Here is a 19,150-nt window from a genome sequence, read left to right on the forward strand (position 1 = left end):
GTGAGGTTATGGCCGCGGGTTTTAACTAAAACTGGTACAATTTACGAAACACAGAAAAACTATCTAAAAATATGAAATATCTATAACTTAATCACATTAGCTAATTTTAGAGAGAACGTCTGGATAATAGTCAACAATCAATTTTACAAGGGCGTCGAATCGTTATGAAAAACCCATAAATATATATATACATATAACACATGAAAACCCAAAATATGTAAAAATAGACACTTGACGTAATCATGTCAATACACGTTATTCGTTTCGACAACACCTTTTGTTATTAAATGGCCATGACACATTAGGAAAATTATTTTTGTGAACTGTTGACTGGATGCGGAAGTAAACTGTGATTTAACCTATTCTATCAGTTGAATGAACAGATCTGTTATACAGAACGGTTTAAACTGTATGTATTGTTGTTTATTAGTATTTAGGGGACGACCAGTTGACATTCTGGGGAAGCGGGATTTTTTTTTGCCGATTGACAACTCATTTCAACTGTTGTTACGCATGCTCATTTTTTTTTATTTTCGCTTTAGTTGCCTGCATTTTTGTTGCAGAATATTCATTTTCATCCTGTCTTATGCAAAGTTATTTATTTTCAGCTTTTACCAGACAAGTACATTTATTTGAAAATCCTCCTGCTACCCCGCCCCTCCTCCAAAAATCAAATTGTCACCCCCTTACACGATCTGATAATATTATATCAAAGAGTATGATTGATGAAAAGATAGCTATTTAATGCCCAGTGGCAAGTATTACATGCATATTTAGATCGAGACTTTGTGAAAGTGACATGAAAATGAATATGAACCTTGGTTTATACTATAGTCATCCATGCTGAGCCGGGTTTTTAACGTGCTAGTTCACAAGGTGCATGTAACATCCACAGGAACACATGTAACCCTATTCTGATAAATTGTTATGACTCCGGGCCATCCAATCTTTGCTCGTTCTCTTAAATAAATCGTGCTTAGCAGAAAAAACAGCAAACACCATTGAATTCTGTATTCTTTAACTTTTTAAGTCATTTTTCTCTATTCTTTATATTTATGCCAATTATTCATGTTTTTATCTATTCTTTATATTTTATCACCCCATTATTCTCTATTCTATACCTTTTTTTACCTAATTTTCTCTTTTCAATAATGTACCCTTTTTTGTAGAATTGGTTCACGATTCTCTATTCTATAAACCACATGCAACCCTCATAACAGATCACGTATGATCGTAATCACTGCTTGTCCATTGAAGATAGACTAGGCCCTTGTTATGTATTGTCTGGAAAGTAAATAAATAAATAAATGATGTATAAAACCTGAAAGTATTTTCAGTATGAAACACGCTGAAAGTTTTAAATAGAAGTCAAACTGTAGATGACGTCTGTTTCGATTCTCAGTTTTCTTACGTGTATTCAACAATATTTCTCCACTCTTAACAGTTAAATTTTAATTATTTAAAAAGCTCGGGAAGCCTCGCGCTTTAAATATTAAAATCTAACTGTCTCGAGTGGAGAAATATCGTAACACACTTGTTGCAGTGGTGGAATCTATATTTCACCAACGCACTTTGTAGCATTTGTGTAACTAAATTTACAAACATTAAGTACAATAAGCATGAATAGATCAAATAAAGCTTAATCTGATTACATAACTTGTTATCAGAAACGTGAAGTTAAAACCAAAGAAGTAAAAAAACCTAACAATCCGATTACATAACTCGTTATCAGAACCATAAAGTTATATAAACCAAAGAAGGAAAAAGACATAACCAATTACTTTATCTTTCTATGACAACAGTCGTATCATAAGTGTGAATCGTTAATCATTTAGTGAGACACATATATAATCTTAAGGACCATTGAGGTTATAAATATCTTTCAATTTTTCGAAAACGTCTCGAGTTCATTTTGTACATATTCAACTTCCTGTTTTTTGTTTCGGTTTCGTAATCTCTTATCTTTTGTGTCACATGATCATTTTTTAACTGTTCCTCAGTACCTCAATTGTGCACGGTAAGTTGCTCTTTTATTTTAATATGTATTTTGTATATTTAATTTAAATGCTTTGTAAATTTACTACCAAAATTAGTAGATATATTTTATACAAAATGAAAAAAAGAAATTAGCAGTAAAATTAGAACTTGATACGAGTGTATGTGTGGGTGGAAATAGAGAAAATATGTAATGGTATACATAATACACAGACACATTAAATTGATTTTCATTCCAAGTTTAAAATCTATTAATGCGCGGGTTATAATTTTCTCATATAGGATTTCGATTCTAAAAATGAATTGCATAATCGTTTAGATTTTTATACGACCGCAAACAAATTTTTGTGGTCGTATATTGGTATGACGTTGGCGTCGTCGTCGTCGTCGTCCGGCGTCGTCGTCGTCGTCGTCGTCGTCGTCGTCGTCCGTCGTCGTCCGGCGTCGTCCGAAGACACTTGGTTTTCGCACTCTAACTTTAGTTTAAGTGAATGGATCTTTATGAAATTTTACCACAAGGTTCAATACCACAAAAGGAAGGTTGGGATTGATTTTGGGGGTTATGGTAATAACAGTAAAGGAATTAGGGGCCAAAAATAAGCATTTTTGTAACTTCCAGACATAACTTGTGTGTTAGTGTATGGATCTCTCTGACATTGTACCACAAGGTTCCATATCACTAAAGGAATGCTGGGATTGATTCTGGGGGTAATTGCCTCCAAATTTTAGGAATTAGGGGCCAAAAAAGGGGCAAAAAACAAGCATTTTTCTAGTTTCATGACAATAACTTGTGTGTAAGTGTATGGATCTCTCTGAAATTGTACTACAAGGTTCCATATCACAAAGGGAAAGCTGGGTTTGAGTTTGGGGGTAATTGCCCTAAACGTTTAGGAATTTGGGGCCAAAAAGGGGCCAAAAAACACATTTTTTTCTAGTTTCCAGACAATAACTTGTGTTCAAGTGTATGGATCTCTCTGAAATTGTACTGCAAGGTACCATACCACAAAGGGAAGGCTGGGATTGAGTTTGGGGGTGATGAATCATAATGGGGGTTCAAAAAATTTTGGGGGGGGATTTATTTTTTTTTTCCTTTTTTTCTTTTTTTCCTTTTTTGTTTCTTTTAAAATTTTCCATTTTAAGTTGGTTATTTCTGATTTATATTTAAAATCAAATAATAATGATATGGTAGGAGATACACACCAAACAGGATGTGTAAATTATTATATAATAAGTATTGTGCAATAGCAAGAAATTTTCAATTGCACAGTATTGCACAATAGCAAGAAATCTTCAATTGCACAGTATTGCGCAATAGCAAGAAATCTTCAATTGCACAGTATCGCGCAATAGCAAGAAATATCCAATAGCACAATATTGCGCAATAGCAAGAAATTGTCAATTGTACAGTATTGCGCAATAGCAAGAAATATTTAATAGCACAGGATTGTGCAAAAGAAGATACTTCCTATAAATTGCTTATTTCTTGACCAATTTCAATGGGGTTTTATTCTTGATTTCATGGGGTTCTTTAATATGCTGAATCTAACCGTGTATTTAGTTTTTGGATTTTGGGCCCCGTTTTTAAATTGGTCCACATTGAGGTCCAAAGGGTCCAAAATTAAACTTTGTTTGATTTCATCAAAAATTGAATTATTGGGGTTCTTTGATATGCCGAATCTAACTGTGTATTTAGATTCTTAAATTTTGGTTCCGTTTTCAAATTGGTCTACATTAAGGTCCAAAGGGTCCAAAATTAAACTTAGTTTGATTTTAACAAAAATTGAATTCTTAGGGTTCTTTGATATGCTGAATCTAAACATGTATTTAGATTTTTGATTATGGGCCCAGTTTTCAAGTTGGTCCAAATCGGGGTCCAAAATTAAACTTTGTTTGATTTCAACAAAAATTGAATATATGGGGTTCTTTGATATGCTGAATCTAACCATGTATTTAGATTTTTGATTTTTGGGCCCCGTTATCAACTTTGTCCACATTGAGGTCAAAAGGGTCCAAAATTAAACTTTGTTTGATTTCATCAAAAATTGAATTATTGGGGTTCTTTGATATGCCGAATTTAACCGTGTATTTAGATTCTTAATTTTTGGTTCCGTTTTCAAATTGGTCTACATTAAGGTCCAAAGGGTCCAAAATTAAACTTAGTTTGATTTTAACAAAAATTGAATTCTTAGGGTTCTTTGATATGCTGAATCTAAACATGTATTTAGATTTTTGATTATGGGCCCAGTTTTCAAGTTGGTCCAAATCGGGGTCCAAAATTAAACTTTGTTTGATTTCAACAAAAAATGAATATATGGGGTTCTTTGATATGCTGAATATAACCATGTATTTAGATTTTTGATTTTTGGGCCCCGTTATCAACTTTGTCCACATTGAGGTCAAAAGGGTCCAAAATTAAACTTTGTTTGATTTCATCAAAAATTGAATTCTTGGGGTTCTTTGATATGCTGAATCTAACCATGTATTTAGATTTTGGATATTGGACCATAATAGGTGAATGTCCAATTTAAAATTTTTAAGTTCTTAGACCACATTCAATCTGTGTTAGAAACCTATGCTGTGTCAAATATTTAATCACAATCCAAATCCAAAGCTGTATCAAGCTTGAATGTTGTGTCCATACTTCCCCCAACTGTTCAGGGTTCGACCTCTGCGGTCGTATCAAGCTGCGCCCTGCGGAGCATTTTATTTACCTTAACATAATAATTTCATTTTTTTTACTGTTTGTGTTGCTGTGTAATAGCCCACATCTCATTTATCTAGCTATAATATTAGCCACTTAGTTCTAAAGATCTAACTATAATATGAGTCATTTGGTTCTAAAAATCTAATAAAATTGAGAATGGAAATGGGGAATGTGTCAAAGAGACAACAACCCGACCATAGAGCAGACAATAGCCGAAAGGCACCAATGGGCCTTCAATGCAGCGAGAAACTCCCGCAGCCGGAGGCGTCCTTCAGCTGGCCCCTAAACAAATATGTATACTAGTTCAGTGATAATGGACGTCATACTAAACTCCATATTATACACAAGAAACTAAAATTAAAAATGATACAAGACTAACAAAGGCCAGAGGCTCCTGACTTGGGACAGGCGCAAAAATGCGGCGGGTTTAAACATGTTTTTTGAGATCTCAACCCTTCCCCCATACCTCTAGCCAATGTAGAAAAACAAACGTACAACAGTACGCACAGTAAAACTCAGTTTAAGAGAAGCCCGAGTCCGATGTCAGAATAGGAAACAAAAGAAAATAAACAAAATGACAATAATACATAAATAACAACAGACCACTAGCAGTTACTGACATGCCAGCTCCAGACCTCAATTAAACTGATTGAAAGATTATGTCTTCATTATATGAATATCAGGCACAATCCCTCCTGTTAGGGGTTTAGTAACTATATATAATACGATGTCTGTCTGCTTTCAAATCCGGACAGACAGAGATCTGATTTATTTTGCAAAATACAGATGAGTTGAACATGTGTAGCATACGTATGGACACACATGTCGACGCAAGCGATAATAGTAATATGTCTATTTTTTTTTGTCTTATTGGAATTTTGGCCGATTATCTCTACTCTGTATATCATCCATCCAGACCCTCATGAATATTCGTCCATTGTAAGAATAAAAGGAGATTGTGGGTACACGTGGATGAGACAGCAACATAACGGTACATGTAACTAAAAGACAGCTAGAGGGGAAGATGCAGTCTTTAACATGAAGTACATAGGTTAATCTATACAATAAATAATCGTGTGTATATAACAAGTGTGAAAAAATTCAAAGATTCAATACATATCTACCTGCCTTAAACAACCAATTCTGCAAATAACAAAATTATCAAGATACCCAAGCATGTATGATATACCCCTATTTGTGAATCAGATACAAGGATTGTCTGATTATAGTTTGTCTTTATATGTTCAAGTTAGAACTTATTTCTATTGCATTCTAAACAAATTATTTATTTTATTTCATTTTATTTTATTTTATTTTATTTTTCACAAATAACGGATTATTGAACTTACTCAATATTTGAAGAATAAAATTGTATGTATCGGCAAATTATTGAATAGTAAATGGTGTTACCCCAGTTTACAGTCAACTTGAACATTTCAACTTGATTTATGAATAATTTTCCGACGGTATACATATCGATGAGTTTTCGATTTTTAAATTTTAGTTACTTATTTTTATCTTTTTTGCCATAGGATTAGGTATACTAAATTCTTTCATAGAAACAAAGATTTGTTTTAGAAGTTTGACTGTAAATGTAGAAAACTTATTACAATAAACGGTGATGCTGTTTATCGAGCCCTTAAATTTAGATACGATCCGGGTAAACTTATTGATCCTTTAGATAAACTTATTCTAAAAGGTTACCAATTTAACGCTGTAATTATATCTCTTGATATTGTTTAAATTGGATGTTGGATGTGTGCTGATTGATATTCATTATTGTATATAGTCTTAGATACATTATAATTTATTTATTATTTGTTATTGGCTATGAATTAGCTTTCAGTAACTTCGATTAATCTCAGGTCTGTACTTTGTGTCTTTTGTATTTGTAGTTTTGTAGTTGTCGTCGTCGTCCGAAGACATTTGGTTTCCAGACAATAACTTGATTATACGTATATGGTTCTCTATGAAATTTAACCACAAGGTTCCATACCACAAAAGGAAAGTTGGGATTGAGTTTGGGGGTTAATCTACTGTTTAGGGATTAGTGGCCAAAACATGCATTTTCCTTGTTTTAGGATCTTTATGAAATTGTACCACAAGGTTCCATACCTCAAAAGAAAGTTCGGATTGATTTTGGTGTCAGGGCCCAAACCGTTTAGGAATTAGGGGCCAAAAACAAGGATTTTCTGGTTTCAGGACAATTACTTGAGTATAAGTCTATGGATCTCTATTAAATTGTACCACCAGGTTCCATTCTAAAAAAAAAGAAGATTGGGATTGATTTTGAGGGTTATGGCTCTAACCGTTTTAATTTATTTCTAATACTTTGTATGAATTGCTTATTTCTTGACCAATTTCAATGGTTTTTAATTCAAAGTCTTGAATTCTTGCGGTTTTTTATTATGCTGAATCTAACCATGTATTAAGATTTTTGATTTTGGTCCCGTTTTTAAATTGGTTTAAATTAAGGTTCAAATGGTCCAAAACTAGACTAAGTTTGATTTTAATAAAAACTGAATTCTTGGGGTTCTTTGATATGCTGAATCTAAAGATGTATTTAGATTTTTTATTCTGGGCACCGTTATCAAATTGGTCCACATCGAGGTCCAAAGGGTCCAAAATTAAACTTTGTTTGATTTCAACAAAAATTAATTCTTGGGGTTCTTTGATATACTGAATCCAACTGTGTATTTATATTTTGTATTTGGGACCGTTTTCAAATTGGTTTACATTGAGGTCCAAAAGGGTCCAAAATTAAACTACATTTATATAGTGTGATCTCCAAAAAGTATCTTATACTATGTGTAACATCGAGTTGCAGGTGTGCACTGAATATATGTCCAGAGCTACAGTAACGGTACACACATGACCTACGAAAGTTGATAATCTTGGACAGTGGTCAAATCCGCATGTAACCCATTTGGTACGTAGACACGAGACCTGAAACAACCATATTGTAACTTTTAGTTATCATTAAATAAACAGCATCGATATCAATCTATTGATTTTTGAAATATTTCCGCATTTATTTATAAACATCATTAAAATCATATAATAGTCGTTGCCCTTCGATCAACACTGACACAAACTAGGAGGAAATCTGATATTGTTATAATGGTCCATTTAAAAAACAATTGAGAAACAATTCGTTTGAATGTATTTTAATATAAACTATTTGTTGAGTCATAATGATATAATACGGTCATCAACAAATGATTGAAAGATTTTATGTACTTAAATGGATAATGCTGAAACAGATTATGAATATTTCAACATGGTAACCCGTTTTTATTTATATTAAAGAAAGTACAATAATGAAACAAAGTATGTCATGGATGGAGACATATGAAGAGAAATGTCTTTGAATACAATGTATATGTCACCTATAGTTGTTAATTTCTGTGTCAGTTGGTCTGTTATGGAGAGTTGTCTCATTGTCAATCATACCACATCTTCTTATTTTTATAATTAAAAAATACACACACACATGCAATTACAAGACGTGGTAAGAACTGGTTTCTTAAACTTGAAACCAGTAATTATCTGTGTAATCCGTATTTTTCGAAGGTATAGAACAACAAAGAATATGTGGTATCCATCCATGACACAAAATCAGTGCTTGCACAGCAAAAAACAAACACAAAGCAAAGGAACAGCGCTTTTATTGCTGTTCGTCATCTCAAAGTCACAGTAAGGCCTTCAACACGGAGCAAAAACTATCACCTCACTGCAAGTTTAAGACGGCACCGGTTTGAGCGGAATTCTTTGCAATTTATAATTCGGATATTTATTTGACGCGAACAAATAAAGCTAGGATTCCTGTATTTATCAAACGAGCAGTGGTCCATATTTTAAAATCAACTAGAGGCTCCTAACAAACTGAATCGCTCACCTATAATTTCAACTGCTAATGGCTATTCTCTAACCTATGTTCAATCTCTTTAAGTTTAATCCTGATATTCGAATTTTAGAACTATTTCATAAGGTTCAAATTTCGCCAAACTAAGATTGACGCAAGGCTGCCCTGGTTATCAATGGACAAAAAAACGATCATATATAACCCGGCGCGGGACGTTTGCGTATTTTTATAGGACGTTTGCGCTTTTTTAAATGGACATTGTGGCTTTTGATTTTAAGTTGCGTAATGATTACAATTCATTAAGATTTTAAAGGTAAAAACGCAAATGTCCTGTCAATTTAATACAGGTCCGTCAAAGATTAAAGCGCAAATATCCTTTCATGTTACGTGTAAAAAATGAGCTGATGTCCTGTGCCCCTCTACACAGGGAAATTTCACTCACACGAATTTCACGTGATCTAATATTCATGTGAATCTCACGTGAAATTCACCTCAAACGAGCTTATACGTGAAACTCACATGAAAATCACATGAATCTCATGTCAATCACATAAATCTTTTCACATGAATTTCACGTGAATTTTCAAAATAAGGTTATTCAAATAACATCCAAATTTTCAAATGTAATTCAAATCATGAAAAATATCATTTTTTTTTAAAGTTCTTGTGAAATTGACGTAAAAAATGTCACGTGATATTGATGTGAATCTTAATTCACGTGAAATTCATGTGAAAATCTTCACGTGAGTTTCATGTATAAGCCCATATGAGGTGAACTACAAATGAAATTTTTCATGTGAATTTCACGTGAGATTCATATGAAATTCACGTGAGCAAAAATTGCCTGTGTAACCAGACTGGTCGAAATTGTTGTATTACTTCATCTGATTATTCAAATGAAAGATAAATTGAAAAATAATATTGTGATTGTTTTGTCCAAATTTATGGAATGCCTTTTCGTTTTATTAGTTAATAAAAGGAGTCATTTATGATAAAAACAGTACTAATAACTCGTTACTTTTATGAATAATGACCTTGACTATTTTTATGAGTAATGACCTTGACTATTTTTTCATCATGCTAATAGTGCGTACAAAAACGTAGATCTATACCCAGTGTTATTTTATACACGTATAAAAGTAATATTTGCACATGTATAGCGTAATATATACGAAGTACAATAAATAAAAATCACACAGTATTTATGACTGATAGTTTATTACGCTATTCAGGTTAAGTGTTTTAAATGTTATTTACAAAACACTCAATAAGAGGGTCTGGTTGGGTTTACAGAAAAGAAAATAATCGGCAAAACGAAAATAAAGAACAGAGAAAATGAAAAAAAAAATGAAGAATAGATAATAACGGGGTGCTTAAATATAAAGAATACTAGAGATTAATGGGTAAGCAAACTGAAGCTTGGTTGCTTGTGATTTTATTGCAAAGAAAATAATGTGTTGTACCTCATACGTATTAGGTTTTTCCTGTTATATTACTGAGTTAAGAAATATATTTTTAATAAATTTTCTCGATGCGTTTTAAATCATAACCATTTGCCCATTTTGAGCGATATCATCTTTCAAAAACTTATTCACATTCGTCTTGATAAAAGGCGACGTAATATATTTCACATGGTATGGACGGAGTCTTCATCTCGGGACGTATTTCATAAAATAACGTCATAATCGTATGTCATTAAACACGAACTTGCTCAAACTACATTTATACAAAATTGCACTGCAAAAAAGTACTTGTAATCATTTATTGTTTCAAACCATCAGTATTGGATTTTAGTATTTTTCCAAATATACCAGACGCATAGATTAAACAACGATTGTCAATCATTAAAAACCCTACATGTATGTATAAATATATGCCTTTTTTGTGCAATTTGTGTTGTGAGGTTTTGTGTCCATACAGTTATGTCTTACGTACTGTTTCATTTATAAACCAATCTTCTGTTGGACATCTGACTTTAAAGAAAGTCTACAAATATAAAAATAAGAAGATGTGGTAAACTGGTATGGTTGCCAATGAGACAACTCTCCAAAAGAGACAAAAAAAGAAATAAAACAGAAATTAACAACAATAGGTCACCGTAAGGTCTGTAACAATTAACAAAGCCCATACCGCAGATCTATTCTATATCCATTTTATTCATTTCAGACATTCAATAAGAGGAAGGCAAACAATGGATACCATTTGTCTGCTGCAGCTTTTTATTTTGTTATTCTTGACATTCAATGTACATGGTAACAGAACTTTCCCGATTGGAGATCCAAGAGCATGTGATATCGAGACAAAGCCACAATATATATTTGAGGTTCTACCAGGTCTAGGATGGGATAATCTCGTCAACGAAAACAGAGGAGTTGTTGTTAATTTCAACTACTCTAAATGCAAAACAACCGAGGACCGACGTTATTTGATTCCAGATGGAGTTGTTACAATACCAATCAAAACGAGTCGGATGAATGTTTTCTCGAAGATGTACGATCATTGGTCGCAGTATGAAACTGACACGTCTTTTTCTATTAATACGGGTGGATCTGCGTCATTCAAAGGCATTGGGATTTCCGCCAGTTTTTCGTCTGAGTTTGAACATGTTAAATCACACCAGATTGAGGACAAATCGCTAACAACAAAAGTCCAAGCACGGTATGTGCGTTACACGGCGAAGGTTTTACCCGATGCGCAACTAGATCCGTCGTTTCGCTCCCGCTTGCTCAAAATAGCAAGTCACATACAACACAACCGGAAGTCGTCAGCACGCTACGAAAGCGAGCTACTCGTTCGAGATTTCGGAACTCATGTTCTCACTTCTATAGACGCTGGAGCATCTATTGTCAAAGTAGATCAGGTTAAATCCTCATTATTACAAGACAAAACAATGAATAAGTTCACAATATCATTAGCCGCTAGCGTTTCTATTTTAAGCCTTATCAGCGTTCACAATTCAGAGAAATTTTCTATCACTAAGACTGAAATTGAAAAGTACATGAAACAGTTAACGGATTCTGACATCAGGACATATGGAGGACCAGCACTCAACCCTGAAAACTTCACGCTAGGAAAGTGGGCCTCAGAAATTGACAACGATCTGGTTCCTGTAGACAGAAATGGGTTCCCACTCGATCATTTCATAACAACAACTGCACTTCCTGAATTATCCGAAAGTCTTGTACAAGAGCTAACACAAAGTATTAGGACTGCCATTATGACGTATTATAAGCACAACACATATCCCGGATGTACAAACATTGATGCACCTAACTTTAGTTATATTGCCAATGTTGAGGACGGTACATGTCACGCCCCATTAACAAACTTAAGTTTTGGGGGAGTGTTCCAAACGTGCAAGTTTGAAGGCAAGCTTATAAACAACGAGGACCTTTGTGCAAAACTAAGAACAAAAAATCCCAAAACACAAGATTACAGCTGTCAAAGCGGATACGAACAAACACTTTTACACACTAGCGAAACCTCAAAATCTCAGCACACTCATTCATGTCATAGTTGTTGGATTTTCTTCACATGCTGCCATGATCATTCATACCACGGCACAGCAAAATATACCAGCTATTGGTGTCAGGCTCCTAAAAATGCAATGGTTCCTCAGGATAGCGGATACTTATTTGGTGGTCTGTACTCTGATAAAACCAACAATTTCGTTACACAATCTCAATCGTGTCCGCAATACTATTTACCATTGACGATTACCGCTAACATTCATGTCTGTGTTAGCGATGATTACGAACTGGGGTCGAAGTCAGCCGTTCCCTTCGGAGGATTTTACAGTTGCTCGAACGGTAATCCGATGGCTTCAGCTAAACAGGTTTTAAAAGCTTGTCACCACGGATACAGCAATCATTTAGCAACCATTGACAACGACTGCGAAATAATGTATTGTGCTCAAACAGGTGCTTTATCAGAGTTAAAATTCCCTCGCGTACAACTTCCTCCTTTTACAGGGATTCCAGCAGAAAGCATTGAAACTCCCGCAAATTATATCATATCACATGACGGACAGTCTTGGATGCAACTGATCGACCCTGCTACCAAAACTTCTGAACCAGAAGAAAACAAATGGACAACATTGCAATCTGCTCACGTAGAAATGCGTTCTCTGCTGAAAACATTTGAAAATAATCACGTTAAATATACTGCGGACGAAGGAATGTCGAAAGGAGCTGTTGCAGGATTATCAGTCGGTCTGACAACAGCAGTATGTTTGGTCGTAGGAGTTTTCATCATCATAAGACGAAATCGTCAACAAACTGTTACAGCTGAATATAGATCTATCCATTAACATTTCGTTTTACTTGAGTTGTTGAATTTTGCATGACAAATGCGATTTGTGAATTGTTTAAAAAAAATATTTTCCCTGAAGATACAATGCATTTAACTCTGACAGGTTTTTTTTACACATATGCATAATTCTGAGATCATATAATTTGTATATATTTTATCGTGTGTTCTTTGACTGTCAATCTGTTAACGTTTTGAGTATATATTTTATAAATAAATTTGAAAAAAAAATCATGCATAGTGTAAAAAATATAACAAAAACCGAACTCCAAAGTAAATGGGAAAGAGGACGTCAATCCAAACTGACAAAATCTAATATTTTTTTTTGTAATTTGTTTGTTTATTTTTGACATAAAGACAGACTACATCAAGCTTGATAACACATGTACAGTTTCAAGTATGATCTTTAAGATATTTCCTTTAAAGTCTATTCTATTACATCATCTCTAAATAGAAAACATAAAAAATGATATAACTGTAATTTCTGAACCAGTTATGCAATATTTAAATCACCTAGGACAGATCGTAATGGCAAACATTTTTAATATATATTTTTTTAAGTAGGGGATACGTTATTGTTAATAACCGTATGTTGTTCTATTCTTATACAATACTTTAAATATTCAGTACTACGTTTCACAGAAGGTTTTTCTGCTGAATGTTTACAGCTATATAAATATAATATTTTAAAATCAACATTTTATGTTGAAATGTATTATATGGGTCACAAATTTACCCAATACCAAAAATAACACCCCTTGCATCTCTATCTGTATCTGTACAAAATCCAATATTGTCAACCAACGGAACTAGTGAACAAAACTGTAATATTCCTGACTTGGTACAGTCATTTCCCAAAGGAAATTGTGGGTTAAACCTGGTTTTATAGCTAGCTAAACCCTCTGATTTTAATGAATAAAAATATAGGAAGATGTGGTATGATTGCCAATGAGACAACTCTCGACAGAGACTAAATAACATAGAAGTTAACATCTATAGATAACCGTACGACCTTCAACAATTAGGAAAGCAAAACCCATACCGCACGGTCAGCTATAAAAGGCCCTACAATGACAAATGTAAAACAATTCAAACGACAAAACTAACGGCCTGATTTATGTAGAAAACAATAAACGAAATACAAATATAATATACAGCAACAAACACGACAACCACTGAATTACAGGCTCCTGACTTGAGATAGGCATATTCAGAATGTGGCGGGGTTAAACATGTTTGAAAGCGCCAACATTCATTGTTTACAACTTTTTAAGAACTTAAAATGCATATATTCATTTTAATATGTGTGCTGCCTATAGTACGTTGTCCGATTTAGTACATTCTATTTCCTGTTCAATTCAAAGAAAAATGAAAATGATAGATAGTTTGATAAGATAAGATGACATCTCAAAATAAATATATGATTTTGTTTAGATGACATCTCAAAATAAATATATGATTTTGTTTAGATGACATCTCAAAATAAATATATGATTTTGTTTTAAGATTATATACGGACAAGGAATAGCAAAATTATCCAACGAAGAAAAAAGTGAGTCCTGGCAAAATACTACAAACTATGGGGAAACATACTTTGTGAAAGGAAGAATTACATAAATTTGTTTATGTAAAATTGAGAATGGAAATGGGGAATGTGTCAAAGAGACAACAACCCGACCATAGAACAGACAACAGCAGAAGGTCACCAACAGGTCTTCAATGCAGCGAGAAATTCCCGCACCCGGAGGCGTCCTTCAGCTGGCCCCTAAACAAATATATATACTAGTTCAGTGATAATGAACGCCATACTAAACTCCAAATTGTACACAAGAAACTAAAATTAAAAATAATACAAGACTAACAAAGGCCAGAGGCTCCTGACTTGGGACAGGCGCAAAAATGCGTCGGGGTTAAACATGTTTATGAGATCTCAACCCTCCCCCTATACCTCTAGCCAATGTAGAAAAGTAAACGCATAACAATACGCACATTAAAATTCAGTTCAAGAGAAGTCCGAGTATGATGTCAGAAGATGTAACCAAAGAAAATAAACAAAATGACAATATTACATAAATAACAACAGACTACTAGCAGTTAACTGACATGCCAGCTCCAGACTTAAATTAAACTGATTGAAAGATTATGTCTTCATCATATGAATATCATTACATATGTATGTAAAAAAAAATTGCCTTGTTAGAAAAACAAGTTGGTTTGTGTTGCACTTACTTAAACCAATGTGAAGGGGGCGGTATCAATTGATTTTTTTCGTAACGTTCACATTTTTTGACTTAGACATCTCCAAAGCGACATTTTACAATATCTTATTTGTTTGTATTCATACATAAAACATGCCAGTATTGGTTGAGATAATATGTTACAGGTAATTTATTAGATACTACAAGTGTAATTAAAACTATAAAAGTTAGACTTGTATATCATGATAGCATAGCAACAGTTCAGTGCTTGTCATGTTTGATTGGTAGTTGTGTGTCAATTGAACTGTCAGACACAGTAAGTCAAATCTTTAAAATTTATCATTTGATAAAAAATTGGTGATAATAACTGTATTTATAGATTATCTTTGGTCATCTCAACGAGATTGATTTTCTCGCTTGAGCCGGTACGGCGAAAGTGAGAAAAGCAATCGAGTTGAGATGACCAATGATAATCTGTTTATCGCTATTTTACCTATGACGACGTTGTCAATTTCATTAGCAACGCCACGTGCCCCCTTAGTTTCTAGCGATACTTTTTCATATCACTCGACTCCGCTGAGAAGGGAAATTATCAGTCAGCAAGATCAAAGGAACATTTCGTAAAATAGCGATAAATAATTTTAGCACCACAAATGTCCATCAAATGCAATTTTTCAAGTCTAACGTAGATTATTAGATGACAAAATGTATAGTATATGAACTACACAGACACAACCAAAATCGAAAGTATTTTATCTCTTCAACGTTTAATGATAGACAATTATAGATTAAACCATTTTTGATATTTAATTGTTTAGGCAGCTTCAATAATCAATAAATAATAATAATAATGATAATGATAAAGGAAAATGGTGTTTATAATTGACTCTGTTATAACATACCCACCTTTTAATAGCTAGACCAAAGCTACTAGCCACTCGCTAGCAGTCACTCCGCTAGCAAACAGTTTTCAGATACATATATGTCCATAAACACAAAAGTTGCATAAAATTCAAACCTTTTTATACTTTATATCCATTCTAATGTCCAAAGCTTTTTTAGTCGAGGGTACTATGCATGAGTTTCAGGGGCGGGACCAGCATTTTTTTTAATTGCTTAATTGCTAAAAACGTTATACATAACGCCGATCGGATAGAGGCGAAACATTGTTGGACAATTTTTATGTCAAAAAATTATATGTCTTCCGATCACAGGGGGAGGGGGCGTATACCCCACCTGAATCCGCCACTGACCTTTCTTTTCTTTTTTTTTCTTTTCATTTCTTGATAAAGAAATAAAAGACAATTGTGTGTTTTTCCAAAATACATTGCTGCACGTTGAGAGGATGAGAAATTATGAATGATAAAATACAACACTGCGAGAGGGGAGAAATAAGGAAATTCTTTTTTGAAATACAATTTTAAACAGCATTTTTCTTTAACAAATGAGCCCCCGAAGAAGCATTGAAATTTGGAATAAGATGATTGTAATTAACCTTATATATACAGTCCGCCAAAAGTTAAGCACCACCTATCTTTGTTGCATCGATTTTTTTTTTCATTTAAAAAAAAAAGTTTATCCTTGAAAAAGAGAAAATATTCATGTAGCAATTTTGCTAACATATGCCATAAACAAACCATAAACTTAAATTTGGTCACTGATGCAGGTTCTATGCATTTGAATTTTGCGTTCTTGGAAATAGTGAAAATTACACATATCAGAAACGGAATTTAAGTTTTACTTTGAATTTATTTTTTTACAACAATTAATCACCCAAAATCATTAAAAGTCTCTACAAATAATCTTTGGTATGTTCGGCCAATTAAATGTCAATATTCAAGTCTATAGGATGTGTAACCACCTCTCTTCCGGTACAGTTCCATAACACGGCGTCTCATACTCTGTACAAGCCTTCTGAACTTTAGTTGAGCAAATTTATTCCATTCATCAACAATTGCTCCTCTTAAATCGCCAATATTTTGCAAAGGTGGATCTCTGCGATTGAGATTTCTGCCAATGGCATCCCAGACATGTTCGATAGGGTTCAGGTCTGAAGACATGGAAGGCCAAAAGATAGTGTCAATGGCTTCTTGATCTTTGTAATCGGTTACAATCCTTGCCCTGTGTGGTCTAGCGTTGTTGTCCATGTACGAGGGTCTTGACGCAAGTTGGGGATTCTCAAAATGAGGGACTACAATGTTTCTAAGCACCAAAACCCTGTATGTCTGTCTGTTCATGTTACCCTGCAAAATATGCATACCCAGCTTACAACAGTATGAGAAAAAACCCCTTACTGTAACACCACCATCAACGATTGTTGTCGTTGGGCAATTGTTGATTTGATGATAAGCAGTTTTATTTCCCCACCAAACTCGTTTTCTGCCGTCTATTGGTCGTAACAGAAACCAACTCTCATCTGACCAATGCATATTTTGGCAGGTTCTCATGTTCCATCGTCGATGGTCATTAACCTTTTTAAACCTGATTATACGGTGCCTGGCTGTTAGGGCACGTCTTTTGACAACACGACGTGCTCTTAAGTAGCCTCTATGAAGTCGACGGACCAATGTTCGAACACTAACACGACCACCTGGAGGCCAGTGGTGTCTAAGCTATGGGGTAGGGGTAAATGGGTTAGCTTTAGCATGACCAATAAGTAGTCTGTCATCACGATGGGTTATTAAACGGGAGCTTCCGGACCTTGGTCTATCATTTACAGTTCCTGTGTCAATATGACGTTGTAAACATCTGATAATGACGGTGCGATTAACATTGAAATGGTTGCCAATGTTCCTAGTTCTCTTACCGGCATTTCAACGTTCAGTCAAAGATAACTTACCGCTTGCCATATTTCACAGTGACTTGGTGAAGGTCGAATTTCACCTGTACGCGGGACAGTAGGAAAATGATTTAAAGGCATCGAAACAGTGTATTTGTTAAAGTGCAGATGACCTTTAATAAAAGGTTGATTGGCGGGTATATCGGTTTTTTTGTTGTTGGTCGTAATGAATTTTCTTAGTGTATGCTATAGGCAATTCATTACACCAAACATAAATATTTTTTCCGCAATAGTTAAAAAAATTTTGACAGTTTTATTTAGGTGGTGCTTAACTTTTGGCGGACTGTTTATAACATATGATTACCTCCCTTTAAAACTTACTACTTTAAAATAAATATAATATGTAGTCTCTTTTGATGCGTAGAACAACAAAAACATGTGTCATAAGGCACACAGATGGTTTGTGAATTTTGTGTTCTCAGTGACATTAATCAAATTGCTAATTTATGAAGCTCCATTAACATGATTTAACTATGGTGGCCGGATGCGGCCATTTCGCCTTTTCGCGTTTTCGCGTTTTCCCTTTCACTTTGCAAACGCAAAATCGAGAAATCGAGAAATCGGGAAATCGGGAAATCGAGAAATCGAGAAAGCGAAATCGAGAAATCGGGAAATCGGGAAATCGGGAAATCGAGAAATCGAGAAATCGGGAAATTAAACTGATTTAACTGACTTTGTTTAACAGAAAGAGCACAACGACTGTCACTAAGTAGGAACGTTAATTAACTGCGGACTCTTTCGAAGCACTAGAGATAATTTCCTGCCTTGGCGAGGTTCTTGTAATTTATGTTTTTGGGGTTCGGTATGATTTTTTGTGGTCTGTTGTCTGTTGATAAATAATAATAAAGGCTACTATTTTATTTTTCGGTGGAATAATACCAAAACCCGAGTTGCTTTATACTGGTTCCAATAGATAAATCATTAATTCAAAAATTATTAGGTGATGTAAAGTCAGTTTCCGATCGATTTTATAATGTTTTCGTTTATCCTTCCAGAGTTATGAGACGTTAACTGTAAGATGCAAGGTAATTTTACACATCTCACATATTGCGTTTGAAACTTGAGTATGCCGATATAAATTTCTTTATAAAAGTGTTGAGATTGTTATAATTAAGGTAGATTTCGATGATTTGTCATTCAAGTTAGGAGTTAATAATGCCTTTGATATGTCCAATGTGTCGTCACTACAATCACGCCCATTTGTCCTCGATCTTTACATAACTGAATGCAACTTATCACCG

General features: G+C 34.1%; 1 protein-coding gene across 3 annotated transcripts; it reads left to right on the forward strand.

Annotated features, from left to right (window-relative positions):
- Positions 1–243: 243 nt before the first annotated feature.
- Positions 244–13,568, forward strand: LOC127722056 (macrophage-expressed gene 1 protein-like). 3 transcript variants are annotated; one of them, XM_052228902.1, is made up of 2 exons: positions 244–409; positions 10,731–13,568. In XM_052228902.1, exon 2 carries the CDS (start codon positions 10,756–10,758, stop codon positions 12,871–12,873), a length of 2,118 nt encoding a protein of 705 aa, XP_052084862.1. In that variant the 5' UTR covers positions 244–409; positions 10,731–10,755; the 3' UTR covers positions 12,874–13,568. The 3 variants fall into 3 exon arrangements, with proteins under 3 accessions (XP_052084862.1, XP_052084861.1, XP_052084863.1); XM_052228901.1 differs by lacking the exon at positions 244–409 and adding an exon at positions 1,918–2,017; XM_052228903.1 differs by lacking the exon at positions 244–409 and adding an exon at positions 7,527–7,628.
- The last annotated feature ends 5,582 nt before the right edge of the window (positions 13,569–19,150 follow it).

Source organism: Mytilus californianus, unplaced genomic scaffold (assembly GCF_021869535.1).
Source record: "Mytilus californianus isolate M0D057914Y unplaced genomic scaffold, xbMytCali1.0.p SCAF_12, whole genome shotgun sequence".
In the NCBI taxonomy this organism is placed as follows: Eukaryota; Metazoa; Mollusca; class Bivalvia; order Mytilida; family Mytilidae; genus Mytilus; species Mytilus californianus.